We start from the raw sequence: 25,352 nt of genomic DNA on the forward strand, positions 1-25,352 counted from the left end.
ACACACACACACATCTGTGCAGCCTCATTGTCTTTTCCACACCACTGCAGAACCTCCCCTGCTCTGCAGTCCTGGGTGGGGGTAGGGGGCCCACAGGAATGGATGAAAATTCACAGAAGCCCGTTGCCATGGCACCAAAACAAGGATTTGCCTGCATCACCCAGAGCCTGCTCCATCACTGCGATATAGGAAGGGGTGGGAGGTGTGTCTCTCTCGTTCTCTCTCTCTATCTATCACAATCACACTCGCTCCCTCTCACACACACAAACACTCCCCCTCTCTCTCTCCTTCTCTCCCAAACTCCCTTCTTCCCTCATTCTAAGTGATGATGAATACTGAATCGTATGATAAGGGAGATTCCCATTTTATAGCCACACATAACGACACTCAATATGAATCTATCTCCACCTGTTCACTAAATAGACACTGGCAATCTATTTGTCAACACACATCATACAGCTGAAAGCATCATCATATCTACAGAATCCCTGGCTTCCCTGACAGTGTGTCACTGTGTACATATTCCTGGATGATCAAAGAGCAGCCTGGTCCCTCATCCACTGTCCTGGCTGACCCCGCTGGAACGTCAGGGGTTAATCCATCGAGCTCACGATTCTGATGGATGCCCAAATACAGGCGGATTAACCCTCATCCTGCATCAACCTCTCTCCTCTTTGCGCTGCAGACACACACACACACACTAAAACACACACACACTAAAACACACACAGACATACACGCCGTCCCTGCCGCCAACAGATGTGCACTCTCATCACTCCACAGGCACAACAGTTACATTAGCATCTCCAGCAGCATACTGATGGGGAATCACAGAAAGAGAGAGAGAGGGGCAGAGAGAGAGAGAAGGGGTAGAGGTTGAGGAAAAGGGGTAATCACCGTCAGTCAGAGAGAGAGAGAGTGCACATCTGAAAGAGAGTGGACAGTGAGCGCGAGAGATGCTTTACAGAGGAGCTGTGGAGCGAGAAAGAATGTAACAGGCAGATAGAAGGAGCAGCGCAGAAGAGAGAGACGGAGGAAAGCTGCTCTTTTTCTTTCCCCTTCCACACGCTACTATACCTGCTTTCTCTCTCTCCCCCCACCTTGCCTCAGACCTTCAATTTTGGGCTGTGACCTCCCTCCCCTCCTCCCTCTCTGCCTCCTCCTGTCGTACACGCTAGCGCTTGCTTTGGGCTGGGAGTGTGGCGCACCTCTCTCTCTCTAATCTCAGTTGGTTTTGTCTCTCGTTGCTCTGCTGCTGCTCTCACAGGGGACTCGTCGCCGGGAAACGAGAATACAAACATGGGAGTGACAGGCAGATTGACTGCGGACATGCTGGGAATGGTAGTGGGATTGAGCGGGAACGCCACTGGATTTCCCCAACAATTCCCTCTCACTCCCACCAACATGCAGGATTAACCAGGAACACCAGGTGGATTCCCCCATTCCCATCGGAGGTAGAGAGTATGATTTTTATCCGTGTGTGTGTGTGTGTGTGTGTGTGTGTGTGTGTGTGAGGAGTGGTTGATTATGGGGCACATATGAACACGGTGTGTTGTGTGTCTGAGACAGTGCTACAGATGATCGACTCCCCCTTGTCGTTACAGCAGACACCTGCTGGAGCACCTCTGCCTGTATGACTACAACTGGGGAGAAGGAGAAGAGACGTAAAGAGAGATGAGAGAAGAGGCTTATGAGGCTTTCAAAGCCTCGGCCAAAATGTGACATTTATTTGAGGATTTTGAAAAAGGTCAAAACTAGAGATTATAAAAGAGGGGGGTATTAGTATATGGCCCCCCCAACGAAAGTGGATTTGAGAATGGGCCCTGTTTGGCTCCTCCTGTTGCTGCTCACGCCCCTCCTTTCAGCACAGGTTAGCATAGTTTCTGAATTGGGGAATACAGCCGAGTCAGAGGACCCAACGGCATCCGTTGTGAGCGCTACAGGGGAGTCGGGCACCCCCTACAGCCCCGATCCCTCAGGGTCGGTCACGACCCCCTCGGAAGCCCCAGAGGAGGACTGGACATCAGCAGAGGTCTTTCTCTACAGCGGGGACTACTCCGTCTTGGGGCTAGTGGAGTGCGACCGGGCGTACAGTCTCACGGGTCAGAACGGCCCCCTGCCGCGAGGGTTCTATGGTCCCCTCCGACCGTCCATGGACGCCCTGGCCAACACGGCCAACTTCCTCAACATGATCTTCCAGGCCAGTGACCTGCGGGAGAGCACTGTGCAAGAGGACATGGAGTGGTACCACGCCATGGTGCGCGCTCTTCTGGAGGCCGACCCCCTCATCCGGCAGGCCCTCCTCACCTTTGACGCAGATCCAGCCTCCACCACCCCCCAGCTCGTGCTCCGCGCCTCCCGGAACCCTGCTCCCCCCAGGTACCAGAACATCCTCCTCCAGGACCTCTCTAGCCAATGGGAAAGTCTGCACCTCCCGGCCCCCGCACCCGACGACACCTGGTTCAGCAGTTTCAAGTTTCCCGCCTCCTCCAACCAGCCCACCTCGACCCTATCTAAAAGAGTCCTCCTCAATGACCTCAGCACCCTGGACACGCCCAAATGGGGGCGGGGCGATAGCTACGTGACCAATCGCAGCGGGGTGCGCTGGGCCAATGGGCCGTTCCTAGAGTGTGAGGACGGCCGCTTCCTGCCGGGCTGGCTGCTCACCCTATCCACTTCCTTCTACGGCCTGAAGCCCGACCTCAGCCCTGAGTTTAGGTTAGTCAGGACCATGGCTGCGTCTAAAATGGCACTCTATTGCTTATATAGGTTTTGACCAAGTGTCACCCTATTCCCTATATAGTGCACTATTTTTGACCAGGGCGAGTTGGGCGAGGGTCCTGGTCAAAAGTAGCACACTACATAGGGAATACGGTGCCATTTGGACAAACCCATGTCTCTCTCTGTGTCTCATACTGATGACATCATTTGATGTAGATAGGTTTAGTACCATCATCAAGGCCTATGATGGCCCCAACCCACTATTCCTGCCCCCAGTAGGCTATAATTCACGTTTAGTGCCTGGCTCTCAAAATATCTGGCCCCAGCAGCAGCAGCAGCAGCAGTAGTAGAAGCAGCAGTAGCAGTAGTAGTAGCAGTAGCAGTAGTAGTAGCAGTAGCAGTAGTAGTAGCAGTAGTAGAAGCAGTAGCAGCAGCAGTAGCAGTAGTAGCAGTAGCAGTAGTAGAAGCAGTAGCAGAAGCAGCAGCAGCAGCAGTAGCAGTAGTAGCAGCAGCAGTAGCAGTAGTAGCAGCAGCAGTAGCAGTAGTAGTAGCAGTAGTAGTAGCGCAGCAGTAGCAGAAGCAGTAGCAGAAGCAGTAGCAGCAGTAGTAGAAGCAGCAGTAGCAGTAGTAGTAGTAGCAGTAGTAGAAGCAGTAGCAGCAGCAGTAGCAGCAGTAGCAGTAGTAGTAGCAGCAGCAGTAGCAGCAGCAGCAGTAGTAGTAGTAGTAGTAGCAGCAGCAGCAGTAGTAGTAGCAGTAGTAGAAGCAGTAGCAGCAGCAGTAGCAGTAGTAGCAGCAGTAGCAGCAGCAGCAGCAGCAGCAGCAGTAGCAGTAGCAGTAGCAGCAGCAGTAGCAGCAGCAGCAGTAGCAGTAGTAGTAGCAGTAGCAGTAGTAGTAGCAGTAGTAGAAGCAGTAGCAGCAGCAGTAGCAGTAGTAGCAGCAGTAGCAGCAGCAGTAGCAGCAGCAGCAGCAGTAGCAGTAGCAGAAGCAGTAGTAGAAGCAGTAGCAGTAGCAGTAGTAGCAGCAGTAGCAGCAGTAGCAGAAGCAGTAGCAGCAGCAGTAGTAGTAGTAGCAGCAGCAGTAGTAGTAGCAGCAGCAGCAGCAGTAGTAGTAGCAGCAGCAGCAGCAGCAGTAGTAGTAGTAGCAGTAGTAGCAGTAGCAGCAGCAGCAGCAGCAGCAGTAGCAGCAGCAGTAGCAGCAGCAGCAGTAGTAGCAGCAGTAGTAGCAGCAGCAGTAGCAGCAGTAGCAGTAGTAGTAGCAGCAGCAGTAGTAGTAGTAGCAGCAGCAGCAGCAGCAGCAGCAGTAGCAGCAGTAGCAGCAGTAGCAGTAGTAGGAGCAGTAGCAGCAGCAGTAGCAGCAGTAGCAGCAGTAGTAGCAGCAGTAGCAGTAGTAGCAGCAGTAGTAGTAGCAGCAGCAGCAGTAGTAGTAGCAGCAGCAGCAGCAGCAGCAGCAGTAGCAGCAGCAGCAGTAGCTGCAGTAGTAGCAGCAGTAGCACCAGTAGTAGTAGCAGCAGCAGCAGCAGTAGTAGTAGTATAGTAGAAACCAGAGAGCCACACTGGAGATACTTTGATAATCATTTGAAATAGCAGATATGATTGAATTACCCATTGCTGGATACCATCTGACATTTCAAAGTAAGGAACTTTTAAAGGCCAAAGAAGTTTACCGAGAGAAAATATCAAGCTTCAGGGGATAGAGTTGAATATTGATGATTCAATTACAATAATAATATATTTGTTCCCATAAAATGTCCTGTTGTTTATGTTGCTATTTGCTATTTGTTTGTGTCCAGTTAGTTTCCAGGATATTCTCTTTTACTGAAATGGATGTTTCTCTTTGTGTGTGTGCGTGCTCTTGTGCCAGGGGTGTAATCCGTGTGGATGTAAACGTACAGGGTTTTGATGTGAACCAGTGTGACACGGGGGACGCTTGGTTTGCCAACACACACCAGTGCAACCGCACCACCATGGAGGTAAAGATCTTCTCAAAACATTTAAGACCTGGAAAAATAGTAATTGAACCCCAAATTGTTGTTGAAGAGTTACAGAACCCCTTATCTCTGACCAAGGTCTAGATTCAATCAGATCAAGCATTAACCGGTGATAGTGTTGGAGCTGTCAAATCGGTGAGCAGCTGCTCTTGATCATTGTCACGAAGCCACACCCATCCCACTCGCATTACACTGGGTGTTGACCAGAGGCAATGCCTCCTCTTGACAATCCTTTGCTCCAACGCTTCACTTTGCTTGAAATTTGTATAAAGTAGAGCATTTTTCTACTGGTCTGCTAGCAGGGTTCTCGCGGCTCACCTCACAATCCCCCGCACATTTCTCTGCATGCCCTCGTTGAAAATGAATGGGAACACAACTTCTCCTGCTGAATTCGTGGTTGGTGAAACCCCCACGTTAGAAGTTCAGAACGAGAAAGTGTAGGCTACATATACATAATGACGCTCAAATTGAAAATCATTCAACGAAATAATGAGGATTTCTATCACCCTAATCGAGGTGTAGATCTCACATTCCAGTGTTGGAAATTGTTAACAAGGCTGCATTGGAATTCTCTTAATGCAACTCCATGCACCCAATGGCAATGTCTGCTTTAGATATAATGCCAGGAGCCACTTGTGGATTTGACCGCTCTAATGCACTTCCGCCAATGCCAAAACAACAGCCATGCGGATATCTGCTAAAGCGGATCTGATTGAATAGAGCCCTAAATCTCCTAGAACATTGAGTGGGCTACGCTGTCACAAGAGACTGCAAAATCTCTAACTGGCTAAACTCAGCTCCACGATTTACATTGGAGTTGAGGGTACTGGAGCTCCGACACTACTGATTAAACTACTGATTAAATCACCCAAAGAATAGCCCGCAATTACACACAACATTGTTCTGTGTAATTGCGGGCTATTCTTTGGGTGCTAAAATCTGTAGTTGTTGACACTACCCGTCCACACTAGTCGCCGCTCAACTCCATCGTAAATTGTGGAGTTGAGTGTAATCGACTACAATACTCCAAGCCCTAACCTATACACTTTTGTAAGTCACCATACAGGCACTATTTAAGTAGTAGTAGTGGGTATTGTTACATGATATGATTCATATAAATACACTCATCAACCCTAACCGCTTTAAATAGCTTTACTCTCTCTCCATCTGCTCCTTTACCTTCACCCCTTCTCTTGTTTGATCATCATTCTGTCCTTTCTGACACAATCCTCTCCCTCTCATCCCGCCCTTCTGTAAAAAGATAGCTGTGCTGGGTGGCGGAGGGATGAGCTGCAGGATTAAGATGATAATCCAGCCATGAACGACATCCTTCCCCCAATCCCCATGCACCCATCACTCATCTGACAGACAGAAACAACACAGGAGCACACCCATATCCCAATCTCATCAGCATCATCCCTCTCTAGTCTCATCCTGTCCCCTCATGGAACATCCAGAGACAGGTCAGAGGTGGAACAAGAGAGAGATTGATTTCCAGGTAGAATGGGATGTTTTATTTGAGATTATTTAATTTCCTACAAAAGGAGTTAATTGATTAATGTCTAATTGCGGGCTAAGGCCTCTTTAAAAAGGGGAAGAGATGGCTTGCATGCTGAAACCAATTAAAATAATATGTAATAATGTATTTAAACTATATGATCTATCTACACTTAAATCAAGTGATTTGATACCTTTATCAGATTTTTTTCAAAAGGCAACAGATGTCTTTCACTTTCACTTGTGTGTGTGTGTATGTGTGTTACATACAAATGACTCACCAACTCAATTTTAAATCCATGTAACAGTCAACTAAACAAAATAAAAAAACACCTCTCTCAATCAAAATGACATAATGCAATAAAAAAAATCACACAATGAACCACATTAGATAGACACTCAGTAAATGAGTCGAGCCATGGAGCAAATACGCCTCTGGAGTGAGCATGATATGTACATCATGAGGCTTTAAAGCACAGGTCCATGCTATGTTTACCAACCGGCTGACTTCTTAATGATTTACCATGTATGCCATCTCCATCTAAGACAATTAAATTGCCTTCATGCCTGCGTTCAATTTAATCCACCGCAAATACAAATATTTAACCCTTTAAGTAGGAACGAGAATACCCCGCCCACCTGAGGATCTGTCTTTTTCAGACATCTATTTCCTGTGTTTGAGGGATGCAAAATCCACGTCACTTCAATTTCGCTAGATTGATAGCGTTCATTTTAATCCTCCGACTCTTTCATACTCTTGCTTGTGCCTGTCGTTTTTTCCGTTAACGTTACGAACGTGGAAATGTTTGTTATGACCTGTCAAACACACCGCGGTAATGGCTGCAATGGGCTCAATGGGATACATTGTCTTTCTGTTGAATCTATGCGAGAGCTAAAGCTTCGTCAGGGATTTAACACACCGTCTCGACGCTTACATCACAAGAAAGAGAAGAAAGATGACCTTATTTTGATGGTGTTAATTTTTGTGGAATTTTAAAAAGTAATAATTTAATAGAGGTAGGGAACTGGTCTGTCTGCCCAATATAGAGGATCAAAACTGGCGGAGGAATACAAATAGCATAAATAGGAAAGTATACCAGTTTCATTTGAGGACCAGGATGTTGACAACTGTGCCATACAGATTGCAAAATAGTTGGGAAGAGATTTTTGATGTACTGTTTCCATGGTACAGGGTGTATGAGTTGATGTATAAAACAACGCAAGATTCAAGACTTAGTGCTTTTCAGCTAAAATTATTATATAGAATTCTTGCCACCAACAAAACGTTGAATATTTGGGGCATAAAATCATCGAAGCTCTGCAGATTTTGTTGTGAGGATACAGAATCAATAGACTATTTATTTTGGTATTGCCCTCAGGTAGCCTGTTTCTGGTCTCAGGTTCAGGAATTGCTGAAAATGCATAGCATTGATCTAAAATTGACCCTAGAAATAGTACTGTTAGGAGATCTGGAGAGACCGGGTCAGTCAATTACTAATGTACTAATACTCTTAGTAAAAATATTTATCTTCAACTCACAATTTGTGGATTCTATTCGATTATATAGATTGAAATTGTACGTTAAACATCACAGCATAGTTGAAAGATATATGTTGCGTAGAAATCCGTGGGATGGGCTGAGGGTTGGGATGTGGAATTGGAGACAAGTGGGAGTGGAGTTGCTGTGCAGGAGATGGAATTATGGTCAAAGATAAAAGTAAAAAATAAAGTCAAAATAAACATAATAAAAAGTATGTTTGAATGACACTGAGGGGCAGTGTTTTTAAAGCTAATGCCGGTTTGCCTGAGGCTGATGCCGTGCAGGTGTTTGTACACATACATATACACAGACTCTCATTCAAATAAACACATACAAGAACACACACATACATGTAAGAGTGCCAGACATGCACACAAACATATACAGTTGGCATTGCAGTTATGATTTTCGTTGTCTTTTATGTCCTTTGTTGAAATGTGTAAAAAAAAATTAAATACATTTTTATTTATTTTTTTGCATTGTTGTTTGCTGTTTTCTTTTGTCTTTTTCTTTGTTCTCTAGTTCATTCTCTTGGTTGTTGGTGCATTGGGGGGGGTTCTTGGTGGTGGGAAACGGAATTAATTGTATTTTTATTTTTCTTCTTGGGGGGACTGTGGGAGGGGTCTCGAATGGTTGAGGGACAGCTATTGGGGAACTGTGGGGGAATCTTGGAGGGTTCGGGTTCACGTTTTCTGGCCTGGTGGGAGATCTGTCAGCGTGCCCTTGAGCAGGGCATTGACCCTGGATGCTTCTGTGTGTCGCTCTGAATGGGAGTCTGTTGGATGACTGGTATGGTATAGTTGTTGAGCGGCTTCACTGCAAGTATATTGTATGTTTTGGATATTCAATAAAACAGATTTTTTTAATTAACGACATTTAAACTACACAAAACTATTTTGTAAATATATTTTAATACTGTTGAAATGTTTACAAATTAGATGCACTGAAGTGAAACCAACTTCAGAAAATGAAGACTCGAATTATAGTGATATGTCTGATCTCGCAAACAATGTAAAGTATGTTTAGATACTGTATGTGTAATCTAGAGCCAAGCGTGTTGATTTTAATCTGAGGGTATCCTGCTATTGACACACTTGTTGAATTATGCAAGAGAACGTGACAACAACAGTAATAGATGAGGCGGTCTAGACAGTGCAGGTAGGGTTGACCGAGCAAGTGTCTGGTGGTTGCGGCCCTGTTCCTCCTCTTTGTGTTAATTTACGCATATATGCAAATACATCTGGTGTATTTATGCAAATGTAGGTACATATCATTTAAAAAAATACCTGATACAATAAGTAAATGTATATGAGGGCATTCTAAGAAAAAAAAAGTGAAATTTGACAATAAATTGCATACCTGAATTCCCACCAAAATCCCTGAACTCCATTCATTATTTGTCCGTGCCAGTAAAATGTTTTATGTGCTATAGTCAATATCACACGGATTATAAAAATTCAAAAAGTGTCTTCATCCATTGTCCAACTGTTGCATTTATTAGAATAGTTTTTAAAACCTTTTAACAATTTAGTGACGGACATTAGGTCCGTCACTACCTGTTGTGGGGGTGCACGTGTACTTGAGTGTGGGCGTGTGTGTGTTACGTGCATGCATGCATGTGTGTTTGTGTGCATATGGGATTTCACTGGTATAAAAGGGATAATGCTCTTGGTAACGAAGCATTACATATCCATTTAGGTTTTAACTTAGATTAACACGGAGGCGAGAGGTGAGCGTCCAAATGGGTGTTTCCTTGACTGAATGCTGCTGTGCTGGGAACCATCATGGTGGACAAACTAACACCAGGCTGGCTGAGAGAACATGTGGAACACACTCCATCTCCATTAATTCAAGAACGGCCAAGCGTGTCAGTCCAATCAGGCATAGACAATACAGTCACCTAACTGTAATAATTCCTACCAACAAAGCCCTTTTTACCATAACAAGAGAACATTGTTTTTTGGCCATTTTTACCCAGAAATGCTGGTATTACAGCAGCAGCTGAGATGATGCCTTGGTTGCATTGGTTTTTCTGACATCCACAGCTGTTTACAGCTGGAAACTTTGCAATGGATGCAGATATGCCAATGAAAAAGTATTGCTTGCATTTAATTAAATAGTTTTTATATCCCTAGACCCTATTCATCCTTGGTAATCATGTGCGTAGACTCCGTCTAGCCAATCAGGTTTCAACCAATTAGAGACATTGATTGATCAAAACTCAAACTACTAGCCTCAGGGGATATTTACACCCCTGTCCTTGTACTGTGACATGAACTCTAATCCCCACTGCTTTTACTACCGTCCAGTGTGAGCCAATCACAGGCCAGGGATTCAGATTGGGCCAGTACTGCTGTCGCTGCAAAGAGGGATACTACAGCCCCCCAATGGACGGTAAAGAAGACACACAGGCTTCATCCCAAATGGCACCCTATTCCCTTTATAGTGCACTACTTTTGACCAGGGCCCACAGGCTAGTGCACCATGTAGGGAATAGGGTGCCATTTGGGATGCATACACACAAGAACATTTCTATTCAATATTTGTCTAAGAACTTTACTTCATATAAGACCCTGGTCAAGGTGATGGAATCTTTTGACTTGTATGCCAAAAACAGCTCTAAGAAAATACTTAAAGATTTATTTTCATCACTGTCCAGCTGTCTTTGTTTCTATTCCCATGCTTGTCTAATACAGAAGGAGGTGCTCTGAACGGCAGCGGTGGGGAGGGAGGTGGCGTGTGTTACCCGGCCCTGCCCATCTGTCTCCCCTGTTGGCCGGGCTGCAGGCGTTGCGAGGACGGCGCCCCCTGTTGGGTAGAGGAGGACTGGTTCCTCAGAGCCGGGGTGCTGGCCGTCCAGGGCTTCTTCATGCTGCTGGTGTTCATCAGCATGCTGGTGGCCTACCAGTTCAGACGCAGCAGGGTGAGTGAGTTCTAGTGGGTGAGAGGGTCATATTCATTAGGCTACACTGTAGCAAAATGTATTGCAATGAAAAATGAAAATGAGTGATTCTTGTTGGACAGGTTAGGTGGTCCCTCCCTGTTGCAGAATGTTTTCTTCCATGTGGTGCCTAATGAATACACCTCTGGAGTAGCTCCTCTAACAGTTAAGGTTAATGGTAGAGCAATATGATTCTAGATCTGTGGTTAGGGGCAACTTCTACAACAAGCCATCATTGATGGTTAACTGTGCGGTTTCATTATGAAGTTCTCACTAATCTTCAAGTTTCAAAGTTTATTCGCAATGCTACTTTAGTCTATACTTAGAAGGAAATTGATATCAAGCTCTGTTAAAAGTAACAATTAAGTTGTTCCCTCATCCCTCATTCTATTGCTTCCTTGTATATAGCATATGCTGAAACTCTGCTCTGTGGCTCTATCATAGGTAATCTAGTCATCTTGACATCTTCTGTCATTACTCATCATAGTCGTTGTCACTCTAGATAAGAAATATGGAAATATCTAACTCTGGGCTCTGTGCTTGAATTTAAAAAGCGTCTCAAAGTAGGAGTGCTGATCTAGGATCAGGTCCTCCCTGTCCATATAATATTATTCACTATGACCTATAAGACCAAACGGATCCTATATCAGCACTACTCTAAGACTCCTGAATATGAGCCCTGAGTGTTAACATGAATTGAATATCTTAAGCCATGTTCTATGTGACAGCTTATGAATTAATACATTTATCCGATATCAGATGTATCCATACAGTATGGCCAACATACAGGTAACTGACAAAATAAAGAAAACACCAACATAAAGTGTCTTAATAGGGCGTTGGGCCACCACGAGCCGCCAGAACAGCTTCCATCCACCTTGGTATAGATACTACAAGTGTCTGGAACTCTATTGGAGGGATGCGACACCATACTTCCATGACAAATTACATAATTTGGTGTTTTGTTGATGGAAAACGCTGTCTCAGGCGCCACTCCATAATCTCCCATAAGTGTTCAATTGGTTTGAGATCTGGTGACTGTGACACACACACACTTTAAACCCCCTATACTCCTTTGAGACCCCCCTTTCAAAGTCACTGAGATCTCTTCTAGCCATGGTAGCCAAACTAATGGCCAACTGGGCATGTTTGTACAAGCATGATGGAATGGGACGTTTTAATTGCTTAATTAACTCAGAAACCACACCTGTGTGGAAGCACCAGCTTTCAAATACTTTTTACCTCTCATTTGCTCAAGTGTTTCCTTTATTTTGGCAGTTACCTGTATATCTTCATGTATCATCGCATTACAGCAGGGGCATTAGTATAATTGTACCTCCCCCTGGCCATTCTTCCTCTCCAAGATAGTGCTCCACGGACCTAGTCTCTGCATACATCAACACATCTAGAGTTAAATGGTTAAACACGGAGCAGCGATGGTCCACAGAGACATCAGAAATCAAAGCACTGTAAGATAAGCACATCATACTAAACCAATCATGTTTCCTCAATTCCTCTCTCTCCCCCTCCCCTCACTTTCCATCTCCCCTTCCACCTCTCTCTCCCTCATCCACCCCTTCCCACTCTCCACCTTATCACCCGCATCCTTCTCTCCATCGACCTCTACCTTCCATCTTCTCTGCCCTCCCTCACCCCTTCCCTCCCCCTCACCTTCCCTCTCTCCCGAATCCATCCCTCCTCTCTACCCTCCCTCCATCTCACCTCTCCCCCTTCTCTCTGTCTATCTCACCTATAGAGGATCCGGGCATCAGGACTCCTGCTGTTAGAGACCATCCTGTTTGGCTCTCTGCTCCTGTACTTCCCGGTGAGTGAGAGAGTATATGAGCGAGTGAGGGGAGGGAGGGGGAAGGTTGTGTCCCAAATGGCACCCGTATAGATCCTAGTCAAAAGTAGTGCACTATATAGGGAATAGGGTGCCATCTGGGACGCAGACGACGTATTCGTTGCATTAATCAATGGCCGGCGATAGATTATCGATCACTTGTGTGATTCATTATCTCAATGAAGTAGTCATTGCACGACTCACTCATACATGTATCTACCCTGAATCACTGAACAAAGTATCCCGGTCAAGCCAATGGTAAGTGATGGGGGCATGCGGTGCACTTGTAAGTCATTGATCATATTACTTCGCTCGCTAGAACACAAGGTTGAGTTACATATGTGCGATATACACATATGAATGTGTTCCCTTCCTCCGTTCAAAACGGAGGAGCTTTGCTGTATTCCCACTTCACTACGGTATCACAGATGCACTGAAGAAACACCTATGGGTGGATTCAGACGCTAAAAGGCCGATACAAAGGTGAAATTCCTTTCAGTCTGCTGTAGCTGTGGCGCATTGGCCCAGACAAAAGGGCAACCGAGGGACAGACTCTCTCATCTCTGTAGGGCATCACCTGGGGTGGTCACACACCGCCCCCTTTAGCCCTCCAGCCATTTGATCTACTGTTGCCGCGGTCACCGACCTAGAGCACACATACAATTCCACTCATGTACACACACAGTCCTGTACACTGCTCATTTCTGTATACGTTCTGTACTGTTGTATACAGTTGTGATTACTAAGTGCATCATCTGTCTCCCCTCGAGGTAGGTAGAAATGTTCAATTTGAACACATTATAATCAATAATGCTTCTGTATTATTTTTATCCACAAAGCCTGTTACCTATTGTAACTACAAAGACAAGGTAAACTAAGCTCATAGGGAGTGATTTTGCATGATAGATCATCTGCTAATGCCTCTCTCTATCTCTCCCCCTCAGGTTTTCATCCTGTACTTCAAGCCCAGCACCTTCCGATGCATCCTGCTTCGCTGGGTGCGACTTCTGGGCTTTGCCATAGTCTATGGAACGGTAACACTGAAGATATATAGGTCTGTACTACTGCACTCTCTCACTACTACATTTCACGTATCGTCTGTATCACCGCATGTGTATCCCCTCGTTATAGTCAGGTCGAACAATATGTTGTGAGATCTTTCTCTGAACTCAGATCAGTTTGTATGCTGTAATGTAATTCAAAAAGTGTCTGTATATGTTTCTCTCTGAGGAATGAGTAACATCAAGTCAACTTCCCACACATACAGGGTTCTCAAGGTGTTCCTGTCGCGCACAGCCCAGAGAGTGCCCTACATGTCCAGCATACACCTGCTGAGGTTGCTGGGAGTCATGGTTGTGACCGTCAGCTGGTTCCTGTGTGCGTGGACCGCGGGCGTTCTACAGAACCGTGACCGTAACGTTCCGTTACTGATCATATCGACCACGTCGGATGGCCAGGGCTTCAGCCTCTGTGACCTGGACCGCTGGGACTACATGATGGCCGTGGGTGAGTGGATAACACTAATTGAAAAAGTGGGTTGTTTGTGTTTTCCAGGTGATACAGAGAAAAAAAATCTGTATTGAAAAGAGAAACTCCAGCACACGAGGATTCTTGTGTAGACTTATTGGCCAAAACCAAAAATCCAGTGAATGCTACTGTTATCGATTTGGCTTTTTCTGTCTGGTTTCAAATAAAAGAACACAGAGCTACAAATCACATTCCTGATTGAGGTCAGGGGTAAAATCAATTTACAAACCAGATTTTGAGCTCAAAAACCCAGACAAAACAACATTACTGCCTGACTCTATTTGTGTATGAGAAGAAAATAAACGTTATGTCTGTCTCTTTGTCTGTCTCAGCCGAGCTGATGTTTCTGTGCTGGGGCAGTATACTGTGCAGTGCTGTGAAGCCAGTGCCCTCAGCCTTCCACGAGCCTCGCTACATAGGTATCGCCATACACAACGAGCTGCTGCTATCCTCCATGTTCCACCTGCTACGGTAACCAGCGTACATGATACTCGGCTCTAAACAGAGGCAGTAAACCGGGATAAATAATATTATTTATAGTATATAAGCCTGCACTAGATGACTGACAGGGGGCACTGTTTTGAAGCCACCGCACCTCCATCTAGGCACTCCCCAACCATTGTGAAAAATATTATTATTCATGTCTACATGCTTTTTATACAATACGTTTATTTTATTACAGACACAATGCATACTTTAAATTATATTATGTGAGCTAAACGTAAAAAAACCACTAAAAAAACCATGTTCCTTAATAAAGTATCATTTTTTGAAAGTTACTGTGCCCACTACAACAAAAAATACCTAAATTTAATTCCTATGGAGGACTGCTTCTTCTGGGGAGTGCCAATATGGCCGACCGGTGGCTTCAAAGCCTCTTACTGGCCAATACATAGCATCAGCAATCCAGGGTTTATATACATCATTGAATAAAACATGTTTATTCACCAGGAGAAATGCATATTGTATAGGGACATATAACATGTCTTTCTGTTCTATATTTTCCTTAGGTTTGTCATGCCCTCTCTGCATCCTGACTGGATGCTGTTGCTGTTCTTCACCCATACGCACGTCACTATCACTGTGACACTCGCCCTGCTCTTCATACCCAAGGTACACTACCGTTCAAAAGTTTGGGGAACTCTTCGAAATGTCCTTGTTTTTGAAAGAAAAGCACATTATTTTTCCCATTAAAATAACATAAAATTGATCAGAAATACACTGTAGACATTAATATTGTAAATGACTATTGTAGCTGGAAACGGCTGATTTTTTATGGAATATCTACATAGGCCCATTATCATCAACCATCACTCCTATGTTCCAGTGGCACGTTGTGTTAGCTATTCCAAGTTTGTCATTTTAAAAGGCTAATTATGTTAGAACAGCTGAAAACTGTTGTACTGATTAAAGAAGCAATAAAACTGGCCTTCTTTGAACTAGTTGAGTATCTGGAGCATCAGCATTTGTGGGTTCAATTACAGGCTCAAAATGGCCAGAAACAAAGAACGTTCTTCTGAAACTCATTAGTCTATTCTTGTTCTGAGAAATTAAGGCTATTCATTGCGAGAAATTGCCAAGAAACTGAAGATTTCGTACAACGCTGTGTACTACTCCCTTCACAGAACAGCGTAAACTGGCTCTAACCAGAATAGAAAGAGGAGTGGGAGGCCCCGGTGCACAACTGAGCAAGAGGACAAGTACATTAGAGTGTCTAGTTTGAGAAACAGATGCATCACAAGTCCTCAACTGGCAGCTTCATTAAATAGTACCCGCAAAACATCAGTCTCAACGTCAACAGTGAAGAGGCGACTCCAGGATGCTGGCCTTCTAGGCAGAGTTCCTCTGTCCAGTGTCTGTGTTATCTTTCCCATCTTAATCTTTTCTTTTTATTGGCCAGTCTGAGATATGGCTTTTTCTTTGCAACTCTGCCTAGATGGCCAGCATCCCGGAGTCGCCTCTTCACTGTTGACGTTGAAACTGGTGTTTTGCGGGTACTATTTAATGAAGCTGCCATTTGAGGACTTGTGAGGCGTCTGTTTCTCAAACTAGACACTCTAATGTACTTGTCCTCTTTCTCAATTGTGCACCAGGGCCTCCCACTCCTTTCTATTCTGCTTAGAGACAGTTTGCGCTGTCCTGTGAAGGGAGTAGTACACAGCGTTGTACGAGATCTTCAGTTTCTTGGCAATTTCTCGTATGGATTAGCCTTCATTTCTCAGAACAAAAATAGACTGGCGAGTTTCAGAAGGTCTTTGTTTCTGGCCATTTTGAGCCTGTAATCGAACCCACAAATGCTGATGCTCCAGATACTCAACTAGTCTAACGAAGGCCAGTTTTATTGCTTCTTTAATCAGAGCAACAGTTTTCAGCTGTGCTAACATAATTGCAAAAGGGTTTTCTAATGATCAATTAGCCTTTTAGAATGATAAACTTGGAATAGCTAACACAACGTGCCATTGGAACACAGCAGTGATGGTTGCTGATAATGGGCCTCTGTACGCCTATGTAGATATTCCATTAAAAAAATCAGCTGTTTCCAGCAACAATAGTCATTTACAACATTAACAACATATACACTGTATTTCTGATCAATTTGATGTTATTTTAATGGACAAAAAAAATGTGCTTATCTTTCAAAAACAAGGACATTTCTAAGTGACTGCAAACTTTTGAACGGTAGTGTACATGGCAATTTTCTTCCACAAGCAATATAAGTATACTGCTCAAAAAAATAAAGGGAACACTAAAATAACACATCCTAGATCTGAATGAATGAAATAATCTTATTAAATACTTTTTTCTTTACATAGTTGAATGTGCTGACAACAAAATCACACAAAAATAATCAATGGAAATCCAATTTATCAACCCATGGAGGTCTGGATTTGGAGTCCCACTCAAAATTAAAGTGGAAAACCACACTACAGGCTGATCCAACTTTGATGTAATGTCCTTAAAACAAGTCAAAATGAGGCTCAGTAGTGTGTGTGGCCTCCACGTGCCTGTATGACCTCCCTACAACGCCTGGGCATGCTCCTGATGAGGTGGCGGATGGACTCCTGAGGGATCTCCTCCCAGACCTGGACTAAAGCATCCGCCAACTCCTGGACAGTCTGTGGTGCAACGTGGCGTTGGTGGATGGAGCGAGACATGATGTCCCAGATGTGCTCAATTGGATTCAGGTCTGGGGAACGGGCGGGCCAGTCCATAGCATCAATGCCTTCCTCTTGCAGGAACTGCTGACACACTCCAGCCACATGAGGTCTAGCATTGTCTTGCATTAGGAGGAACCCAGGGCCAACCGCACCAGCATATGGTCTCACAAGGGGTCTGAGGATCTCATCTCGGTACCTAATGGCAGTCAGGCTACCTCTGGCGAGCACATGGAGGGCTGTGCGGCCCCCCAAAGAAATGCCACCCCACACCATGACTGACCCACCGCCAAACCGGTCATGCTGGAGGATGTTGCAGGCAGCAGAACGTTCTCCACGGTGTCTCCAGACTCTGTCACGTCTGTCACGTGCTCAGTGTGAACCTGCTTCATCTGTGAAGAGCACAGGGCGCCAGATGCGAATTTGCCAATCTTGGTGTTCTCTGGCAAATGCCAAACGTCCTGCACGGTGTTGGGCTGTAAGCACAATCCCCACCTGTGGACGTCGGGCCCTCATACCACCCTCATGGAGTCTGTTTCTGACCGTTTGAGCAAACACATGCACATTTGTGGCCTGCTGGAGGTCATTTTGCAGGGCTCTGGCAGTGCTCCTCCTGCTCCTCCTTGCACAAAGGCGGAGGTAGCGGTCCTGCTGCTGGGTTGTTGCCCTCCTACGGCCTCCTCCACGTCTCCTGATGTACTGGCCTGTCTCCTGGTAGCGCCTCCATGCTCTGGACACTACGCTGACAGACAGCAAACCTTCTTGCCACAGCTCGCATTGATGTGCCATCCTGGATGAGCTGCACTACCTGAGCCACTTGTGTGGGTTGTAGACTCCATCTCATGCTACCACTAGAGTGAAAGCACCGCCAGCATTCAAAAGTGACCAAAACATCAGCCAGGAAGCATAAGAACTGAGAAGTGGTCTGTGGTCACCAACTGCCGAACCACTCCTTTATTGGGGGTGTCTTGCTAATTGCCTATAATTTCCACCTGTTGTCTATTCCATTTGCACAACAGCATGTGAAATTTATTGTCAATCAGTGTTGCTTCCTAAGTGGACAGTTTGATTTCACAGAAGTGTGATTGACTTGGAGTTACATTGTGTTGTTTAAGTGTTCCCTTTATTTTTTTGAGCAGTGTATAAATCTGAATCTGACACATAATAACTACTGTGTGTGTGTTCTGTAGTTCCTCCATGTTTCGAGGGCGGGGAGAGAGGAGATTGCAGAGGAGGTTTATGAGGATGAGGTGGACTTGCGGCGATCCGGCTCGTACCTCAACAGCAGTTTTACCTCAGCAGTTTGGAGTGACCACAGCTTGGACCCCGATGACATTCGGGTAAACTCCTTTTCTGCCCTGGACACTTACTAAGTGACCATTTCTATTCGGGCACTGTCTAGGCCAAGAGGGGGAGAAATTATTAAATCAAATTTAAACCTTAGTAAAATAAAACAATTATAAACATTGAATTACTGCTATAACCATTTGTAGGATCACTTTATACTAATTTAAAACCAATTCTAATTTTCATTATAAACTTAGACATAGAAAGCCCTGTGTGTATTTCACAATTAGTGGCCTGGCATAGACCTGACCTGTGTTTTCTCCTCCGCCTGCTCCTTCTCTTCAACCTAAACTTGCTCTCCTTATCCTTAACAATAACTCTTCCCCAACTAACTGTTCCCTATGGTTTTTCCCTCTGCTCACTCATACCAATACCCTCCCTAATTCCCTTTATCCTTTCTTCTCTCTTCCTTTTCACCTGCACCAGGATGAGCTGAAGAAATTGTATGGTCAATTGGAGGTCCACAAGACAAAGAAGATGACAGCAAACAACCCCCACCTGCAGAAGAAGCGCAGCTCTCGGCGCGGGCTGGGCCGGTCCATCATAAAGCGTATCACTGAGATCCCAGAGTCCATGAGCCGACAGTGCAGCCGTGATGGCAAAGAGGTCAACTTGGGCAGCAGGGATGATACGCACTCCGAGTCCTGTAAGAGAGCGCCAGATACTTTTAGCGTAAATTACAAAGATCAACCAGTAAAGCAGCCTTCACCAGTGCTGCGTAAATCTCAAAGTGACTATGACTATGTAACCGATAAAGACCCCTCCTTGCACGACTCCATGTTAAGGGCGAATCTAGCTAAGAGATGCTCACAGCGCTCTGAGACAGACTCGCTGTATATGGCACCATTGGTCTGTAAGTCGGCCAGTGCCCAAAACCTTACAGTCGATAACAATCTCCTGCTTCCTGGACCTACCAAACTACACAAGTCACTGAGTTTAGCGTCCAGTAAAGCCCACAGTCTGGAAGACACCTCTCGGGTAGGCAGAGATACCCAAGGCGAGCAAGGGCAGTCCCAACAGGATGTCGCTATCAAGGACCAGACCTCAAGTGCCCTTGTGCAATCCCAGTCCTATGACAAGGCCGAAGTGTGTCCCTGGGAGCTTGCGGAGGAACGCCCTGCCAACAAGAACCAGCCACACGTTACCTTTGCTCCCTCTGAGGAAGAAGACCCAGAGAGTTTATCGTCACCAATACTGAAACATATTTGCCCCTGGGACCATTTACCAGTTCCTACCCCAGCAGAAAGTCCTGCTGGGGATTCACAAGGTGGAGAGGCAGAATGTGAGTCCCCAAGCCCCCAGGCTCCCATCTCCGCTAGTGTACCTGGGTCCCCAAAGGACATGCGGGTCTTCTCCTTCCGCACTTCCACCCAGAAATGGCTCTCTGTGAAATCTTTCGTAGGATCTGTGGATGCAAGCATCAAGGAAAAAGCCAAAAAGGAGACAGCAGGAGATACGGTAAAGAAACAGGACTCAATATCACAAAAAAGCCAGGGGAGTGTAGCCGCCATCGCCGTCATCGCAGCATTAAAATTAAAAACTCCAAGCATTTCAAGCGCAGAAACGAAATCACAAAGTGTTTCAAACTTGAAGAAATCTTGTGTTTCAAGCATAGACAAAAGGACACAGCAAAAAAGAAGCATGACAACAGTAGATGTGAAACCTGCCCTCGTGAAACAGGCTGCAATCAGACAGTCCTCATGTGATTCCTCTGAAATAAGTCCTAGGAGAATAGTGGTTGTACAGTCCACTGTCTATCCTTGGGACTCAGAGGACATGCAAAAGGACAGTATATATGAAAACGTGTTAATCTCAAGCAAAAACACTGCACATAGCACAGCTAAGACTCCTTCCACTCACAGAAGGGGTAGCCAAATTAGGCCTGCTCTGAGTGTTGCCCAATCAGATATTTGCCCATGGGATGTTCCTGCTTCTTCCCAGCAAGCCCCACAGAGACAACAAAGCACCACAGCAGACATCTGCCCGTGGGAGGTGGAGGAACCAGAGGAGGATCCAAAGGCGCCTGCACGTGTCAGTGTATGTCCTTGGGAATCAGAAGAAGTATTGAAAAGACAGGAGAGTATCCGGGGAGATGTATGCCCTTCGGAAGCTAGTGTTTCCGCCATCCCAATTACCTCAGCGTCCAACCAGTCTGAGAAGAAACCAGAGGGTCTGAACAAGAAACCAACGGATGTATGTCCTTGGGAAACCGATGAAACCCCACAGATTTCTCAAGGCCTAAAACCCCAAGAGAGTGTACGGGTTGATGTCTGCCCTTGGGATGTGGGAGATTCCTTCCCTGAAAAAGTAAAGGTGGCGATTATTTATGAAAATGTTCATCCACATGAGCACAAGGGATTGCATGAGGCACCACCAAAATGTCAGGAGACAATACATGCAAATGTCTGTCCATGGGAATCTGAAGAGACCCCAAAATCCCAAGACGGTGTACGGGAGAATGTCTGTCCTTGGGAATCAACGGACACGCCAAGCATTGGGAAGCAAGATGTACAAACAAAAAGCACAGAGCAAGCTAAATCTGCCCCTGAAAAACAAAGTGTCCCCTTAGCGAAAGCATGTCCATGGGAATTCCCTGACCCACCAAAAGACTTGACAGTACTTTGTCCTTGGGAAAAGGAGGAGAGTCCAATGCCACCCATAGCCATAAAGATCACCAAAGGATCATTTTCCCAGGAGACCACTGTTGCAAAAACAGACATTTGTCCATGGGACATTGGATACCAAGAAAAGACAGAAGGAAACGACAGCCCCTGTACAAATGTTTGTCCTTGGGAAACCCAAGGCAGAACTCAAGCTGATCCAAAAAAGACTGACAGCGTTCAAGTAAATATTTGTCCTTGGGAGACTGAAAAACCAGAGCAGCAAGAAAGCACTCTGGCTATTGTCTCCATAGAAACAGGAAAGACTAAAAGACAAGACAGCACTATGGCAGATGTTTGTCCTTGGGAAACAGGGGCAACTGATGAGCCAGACAAGACAAAAAGACGAGATGGCACTCAAACGGACGTTGGTCCATGGGAAACTGAGAGGCCAAAAAAGACAGAGGAGAAAGATGGTGTCAAAGTTGATGTTTGTCCTTGGGAAACTGGAGAGACTGACAAGACAAATGGACAAGACAGTACTAAAGCAGATATCTCCAACGAAACACAAAAAGAGAAAAGACGAGACAGTGTTCGAGCTAATATTTGTCCTTGGGAAACTGATGTCCCCGAAGAACCAGAAAAGATGAAAAAGCAAGACGGTGTTCGGGCAGATGTTTGTGTATGGGAAACTGGTCCAGCTGAAGAGTCAGAAAAGACTAACAGCCAGGACAGCACCAAGGCAGACATTTGTCCATGGGAAACTGGTCCAGCTGAAGAGTCAGAAAATAAAAAAATCCAGGACAGCACCAAGGCAGACATTTGTCCATGGGAAACTGGTCCTGCTGAAGAGTCAGAAAATACTAAAAGCCAGGACAACACCAAGGCAGACATTTGTCCATGGGAAACTGGTCCAGCTGAAGAGTCAGGAAATACTAATATCCAGGACAGCACCAAGGCAAACATTTGTCCATGGGAAACTGGTCCAGCTGAAGAGTCAGTAAAGACTCAAATCCAGGACAGCACCAAGGCAGACATTTGTCCATGGGAAACTGATCCAGCTGAAGAGTCAGAAAAGACTAAAAGCCAGGACAGCACCAAGGCAGACATTTGTCCATGGGAAACTGGTCCAGCTGAAGAGTCAGAAATGACTAAAAGCCAGGACAGCACCAAGGCAGACATTTGTCCATGGGAAACTGGTCCAGCTGAAGAGTCAGAAAATACTAAAAGCCAGGACAGCACCAAAGCAGACATTTGTCCATGGGAAACAGGTCCAGCTGAAGAGTCAGAAAATACTAAAAGCCAGGACAGCACCAAGGCAGACATTTGTCCATGGGAAACTGGTCCAGCTGAAGAGTCAGAAAAGACTAAAAGCCAGGACAGCACCAAGGCAGACATTTGTCCATGGGAAACTGGTCCAGCTGAAGGGTCAGAAAAGACTAAAATCCAGGACAGCACCAAGGCAGACATTTGTCCATGGGAAACTGGTCCAGCTGAAGAGTCAGAAAATACTAAAAGCCAGGACAGCACCAAGGCAGACATTTGTCCATGGGAAACTGGTCCAGCTGAAGAGTCAGAAAAGACTAAAATCCAGGACAGCACCAAGGCAGACATTTGTCCATGGGAAACTGGTCCAGCTGAAGAGTCAGAAAAGACTAAAAGCCAGGACAGCACCAAGGCAGACATTTGTCCATGGGAAACTGGTCCAGCTGAAGGGTCAGAAAAGACTAAAAGCCAGGACAGCACCAAGGCAGACATTTGTCCATGGGAAACTGGTCCAGCTGAAGAGTCAGAAAAGACTAAAATCCAGGACAGCACCAAGGCAGACATTTGTCCATGGGAAACTGGTCCAGCTGAAGAGTCAGAAAAGACTAAAATCCAGGACAGCACCAAGGCAGGCATTTGTCCATGGGAAACAGGTCCAGCTGAAGAGTCAGAAAAGACTCAAATCCAGGACAGCACCAAGGCAGACATTTGTCCATGGGAAACAGGTCCAGCTGAAGAGTCAGAAAAGACTAAAAGCCAGGACAGCACCAAGGCAGACATTTGTCCATGGGAAACTGGTCCAGCTGAAGAGTCAGAAAAGACTAAAAGCCAGGACAGCACCAAGGCAGACATTTGTCCATGGGAAACTGGTCCAGCTGAAGAGTCAGAAAAGACTAAAATCCAGGACAGCACCAAGGCAGACATTTGTCCATGGGAAACTGGTACAGCTGAAGAGTCAGAAAAGACTAAAAGCCAGGACAGCACCAAGGCAGACATTTGTCCATGGGAAACTGGTCCAACTGAAGAGTCAGAAAAGACTAAAAGCCAGGACAGCACCAAGGCAGACATTTGTCCATGGGAAACTGGTCCAGCTGAAGAGTCAGAAACTACTAAAAGCCAGGACAGCACCAAGGCAGACATTTGTTCACGGGAGACCAGGGATCCTATAGAACCAGAGAAGATAAAAAAGCAAGAAAGTGTTCGAGAAGACGTTTGCCCATGGGACACTGATGAACCAGAAAAGTCTGCAGAGAAAGAGGAAACTATGATTGCCAGTGGCATACAGGACGTCACAGAGACCCAGGGTGCACTCTCTATGGAAGAGGGTGACGCTGCAGAACCTGTAGCCAGCAGCACGCAGACGGCAGAGGCAGCCAAAGCTAACATGCCCCTGGCTCGGCGTGATGCTATGTGCCCTTGGGAGATGGAAGAGACCAAACCACCATCATCCCCGTCATCCATCACAGAACACGACAATAACTCAGACGTTTTTACATGGGAGCCTGAAAACATTCCTGAAGAGGAAGAGGAGGAAGACGATGCCGAGAGTGCTGCTGAAGCCTTCGTCTTCCCATCCGACTTGTAAACGCCAAGACTGTCAATTACTGGCTAGAACAAGAATGGTCTCACTGGGTCACTGTGCAAAGATGTCCCCTACCTGGAGGGGGTGGGGGGGGTAATGAATCGGACATGACCTTTGCAAACCTAAATGTAGCAAAGGCCCCCTGACTGTCCATCCATAACACTCCCCAGAAAGACACTGCTCCACAAGCAATACACCCCTGGGCCAGGATCTGTAAATGCTCTGCCCACCAGAGGTACATTTACCCTCCCAGGTTCTCAATCAGAGAAAGCGTCTGGATGCAGTCCCTCTTCTTCTTACCACTTTGACCCCTTTTAGAAATGTATTTTGTTTTCGGTCTTTGTGTGTTTAAGTGACAATGTATCACACAGTTAAAACCCCATCGCCATGGCTGTGAAAGGTTGACAATGTGTTTAAATAACAGCCTGAGCTTTACGAAGTTGGTGATAACTCCTTATAGACACACAGGGAAATAATCTACACTAGACCAGTGCTCCTTCAGGTTAACCTGTAAGCACATCCAGCATTTTGGAAATCACTGATTACAATGGTGGTGATGCATGTCCTTTTGTTGCCTGCTATAAACACATTCCAAACAATTTTAAGGACAGCTTTCCAGCTGTAATATTGTGTGCTTTTTCAAAGTCAATTGTGTCAATTACACAGTCGTGGCTACAAGGATATCAAATGTAATGTCAGTAATGTAGATCAACAACATGATCATGTCCCCACAGACACGTAGCTAATATTAATAATACATCGAACTTTAACAGAGAACTTAAATCGTACTAATTCAATACTGACTTGTGAAGAGCTAGCTCTAATCTGTTCTTTTGAATCATTTACAATACCAATTTTATTAGAAGAAGAAATTCATGAATTCATATTTAAAAAAACGTAGATCTACACTTTGAGGAGAATGCAAGACCAAACCTTTTTTCACATGATTTTTTTCAAGGATACAACTCAATTTGGAAACAGTTGCCCTAAAAAGAACTGCACCTCAGTATAGTCCTGCTAAAACTGTACATAAGGCAATTGTCATTGATTTATTCACCATTTCCATGCTTTATTTACCAAATGTATCCATCCATATTTGCCACATCTCCGCATTCAGTGAAAATGTAAGTTTGTGCGGTGGTGATATCATGTTATTCGCAATGGACTAACTTCGTTTTGTGAGTGTTTTCTGATGCATGTAATGTGTTTTTTGAATGGGTGTGCTGTCTTTTTGTTAAGTAGAATCAAACACCATCATTACACAATGCATCCTTTTTGTATGCAAGTTGAAAGTGATTTCTGTTGAGATTTCAGTTATTTTTGTATGTATTGCCTATGAAAAGTAC

The 25,352-nt window shown here is 45.3% G+C and overlaps 1 protein-coding gene across 2 annotated transcripts; it reads left to right on the top strand.

The window, feature by feature from the left end:
- Positions 1-795: 795 nt before the first annotated feature.
- Positions 796-25,271, top strand: LOC106564745 (uncharacterized). 2 transcript variants are annotated; one of them, XM_014131060.3, is made up of 12 exons: positions 796-1,454; positions 1,605-2,718; positions 4,582-4,690; positions 10,055-10,139; positions 10,442-10,668; positions 12,443-12,511; positions 13,474-13,583; positions 13,797-14,035; positions 14,389-14,527; positions 15,067-15,169; positions 18,402-18,551; positions 18,985-25,271. In XM_014131060.3, exons 2-12 carry the CDS (start codon positions 1,787-1,789, stop codon positions 24,007-24,009), a joined length of 7,188 nt encoding a protein of 2,395 aa, XP_013986535.3. In that variant the 5' UTR covers positions 796-1,454; positions 1,605-1,786; the 3' UTR covers positions 24,010-25,271. The 2 variants fall into 2 exon arrangements, with proteins under 2 accessions (XP_013986535.3, XP_045547179.2); XM_045691223.2 differs by lacking the exon at positions 796-1,454 and having other exon boundaries at positions 1,486-2,718.
- Positions 25,272-25,352: the final 81 nt, after the last annotated feature.

The sequence above is a fragment of the Salmo salar genome, chromosome 12 (assembly GCF_965601325.2).
Source record: "Salmo salar chromosome 12, fSalSal1, whole genome shotgun sequence".
Lineage (NCBI taxonomy): Eukaryota > Metazoa > Chordata > Actinopteri > Salmoniformes > Salmonidae > Salmo > Salmo salar.